Here is a 2,500-nt window from a genome sequence, read left to right on the forward strand (position 1 = left end):
TAGACCCTCGCGCGCGTGTGTGTGTGTGTGTGTGTGCATGTTTATTGTTGTTGTGTTTGTTTGTTGTTGTTGTGTGTGTGTGTTTGTTTGTTGTTGCTGTGTGAGTGTGTACGGGTTCTTACTTAATTCTTGCTGAACGACTGTAAAATATGCCTACTCGACTTGTGGAAACCTCAAGCCTCTTCTTTGTTAGTAGTTTGCTGTTTATCTATCATAGGAAGTTCGAGGGTTTAAACTATTTCATTTGCAAATAAGAGTATATATATTTATTTGCTGTTTTCTCTTTTCCATTTTTCTTTTCTTTGGGGAATGCCGAAGTTCCTGGTGCTTTCCAAATCTGCACAGCAAACCTGCGAGTCTTTATTATTTATTGTCATTTAAAAATATATTTATATATATATTTACTCTTCTTAATGAATGTCGCCTGCCATTACACAAAGACTTGATTTTTCTTCCTGAGAATAATATCGCTTGCCAGCACATGGGACGCTTTAGTGACCGAGCCTTCACTCACGGCGCCCTCTCTGCCCTTTGAACCATTTTCACGACATTCGCCATAGTTCATAAGAGTTACCTTAGCTTCGCTCACACAGTTAGCCACCGAGATTCTCCTCTTCGTTGGGTCTCCGGTGGTTCTGTTGTTCTCTGCCGAGGAAAAGATTTCTACGGATTTTCCTCTCGTTATTTTCGGCAAGAGGGATGCTCTTTCCGAAGGAGTGGACTTTCCCGGATAAGCGTTGTGGCCTCCTTCGGTTTCGTTAATGTCTTCCACACTGGCCCCTGAATGGCCATTTCTCTTTTGCATAGCTTCGTATTTGGTAGCATTTTTGTTCGTCACCGCGGGTTGCTGCACGCCATCTGTCGGGTTTTCATAGATACTCATATTTTCCGAAAGTTCTCCCTGGAATTTGGTTTCTATGCCGTTTTCTTTTATTTCACTGCACTCGTCAATGTAAGTGAGAGAAGGTTGCGTGAAGTCTCTCGTATCTAACAAAACAAAGGAGTCTGCAGCCTTTTTCTCATGCTTAGAATTGGTTTGTCTCTCAAATGACGTTCTGTTCAGGTTCGCTGTGGTGCTTCCTGCTGTGCTGTCTTTGGCTAAAACGGGTTGCGCTGAATTTTCTGGCGCGGAAGAAAGCGTTTCTGTTGCCTGTTTTGTCACTGGGTGAGAATTATTCACACGTGTCAAGTTCGCTTTAGTCAAGGTAACGCCGTCGGAAGTGTTAGTCGCATACGCCTGCACGTTGGGATTTGACAAAGACGAATTTGCAGTGGTTCCTTGTTGCTCTTCGAGGCACTGGCTCCCTTGTGACCTCCGGGCGCCCCTAGCGATGTTGGTTTCCACGGATGTCTCAGAAGGCCCTCCTGCCGTGGCCTTTCCTGCCCCCGAAAGGGCGTCTTCATTGTCTCGAAAGGCCATGCTACTCACCGCGTCGCTCACGTTCCCGCTCCTCACATCGATGTTCTTGGCCGTCACAAGGATCTTCTGGATGGGGACTGCCTCCGACGCCCTCTGAGCGCTGGCACCCGATCCTCCTGCAGGAACAGGAGAAGAATCCTTCTGGGGAGGCCTTGGTGGAAGAGGATTCGATCCTACAGTGAGCACGTCTCTGACTGATGCAGCTGTGGGTCGGCGGAGCAGAGCACCTTCTTCAGGTCTCATGGCGTAGGCAGAAGCTGCGTTGCGGAGCTCCGAAGCGGGCGGGTCCTGAGGCGTCGTCACCAGGTAGGTAACCAAGGTGCCTTTGCCCTTGATGGCGCGCGGCCCGCGACACTCGCACTTCCAGCCGGCTCCTTGGAAGATGGCTGCTGTCTCCTCAGTTACCTAAGGAAAAGACAAAATGTTTTTGCTTTCTGATTCACTCTCTCCCTCCCTCCCTCAATACCTTCCCCTCTCTCATGCATCTACAGACGATAATATTATTATCGTTCAGATACTTACTAAAGAAGTCGCACCAAATCTTGTTTCTGAACGCACCAGTATCTCACTTCATTTTACACGATCTTAATATTCATAATCTGTGCCGTTACTCACTAAGGCTTTATTTATTTATCTACTATATATATATATATATATATATATATATATATATATATATATATATATATATATATTTTTTTTTTTTTTTTTTTTTTTTTTTTTTTTTTTTTTTTTTTTTTTTTTTTTTTTTTTTTAACATACCCGCCCTTCCCTTCACCTTTGAGGAACTGCCCGCGTCCTTCCCCGGTGTTTCAACTTACCTGTATTCTGCCCATGACGCCGGTGGAATCCATCCTCGAAGCAACGTTCACAGTGTTCCCCCAGATGTCGTACTGCGGCTTCTGAGCGCCCACGACACCAGCGATGACGGGGCCGTGTGCTAGGCCTTTTGCAGCAAGGAAGTGGGGAGAGAAGAATGGGAGAAAAGGAATGAAAAAGGGTTCAGTGAGACGGTTAGTATTGATCATATTGTGACGGCGATGAAGTTGTAATGATGATGGCTATGATCACACGCGCGCG

General features: G+C 45.9%; 1 protein-coding gene across 2 annotated transcripts in view; it reads right to left on the reverse strand.

The window, feature by feature from the left end:
• LOC119593423 (adenylate cyclase type 2-like) overlaps positions 1 to 2,500 on the reverse strand; it is a 210,589-nt gene that overhangs the window by 461 nt on the left and 207,628 nt on the right. For both annotated transcript variants that reach the window (XM_037942357.1, XM_037942364.1), the window contains 2 exons: positions 2,242 to 2,366; positions 1 to 1,825 (listed from right to left, as the gene is read on the reverse strand). The exon at positions 1 to 1,825 is cut by the window's left edge and continues 461 nt beyond it. In XM_037942357.1, the coding sequence (XP_037798285.1) occupies positions 431 to 1,825; positions 2,242 to 2,366 (1,520 nt within the window). In that variant the 3' untranslated portion in view covers positions 1 to 430. The remainder of the gene's footprint in view (positions 1,826 to 2,241; positions 2,367 to 2,500) is intronic.

The sequence above is a fragment of the Penaeus monodon genome, chromosome 3 (assembly GCF_015228065.2).
Source record: "Penaeus monodon isolate SGIC_2016 chromosome 3, NSTDA_Pmon_1, whole genome shotgun sequence".
In the NCBI taxonomy this organism is placed as follows: domain Eukaryota; kingdom Metazoa; phylum Arthropoda; class Malacostraca; order Decapoda; family Penaeidae; genus Penaeus; species Penaeus monodon.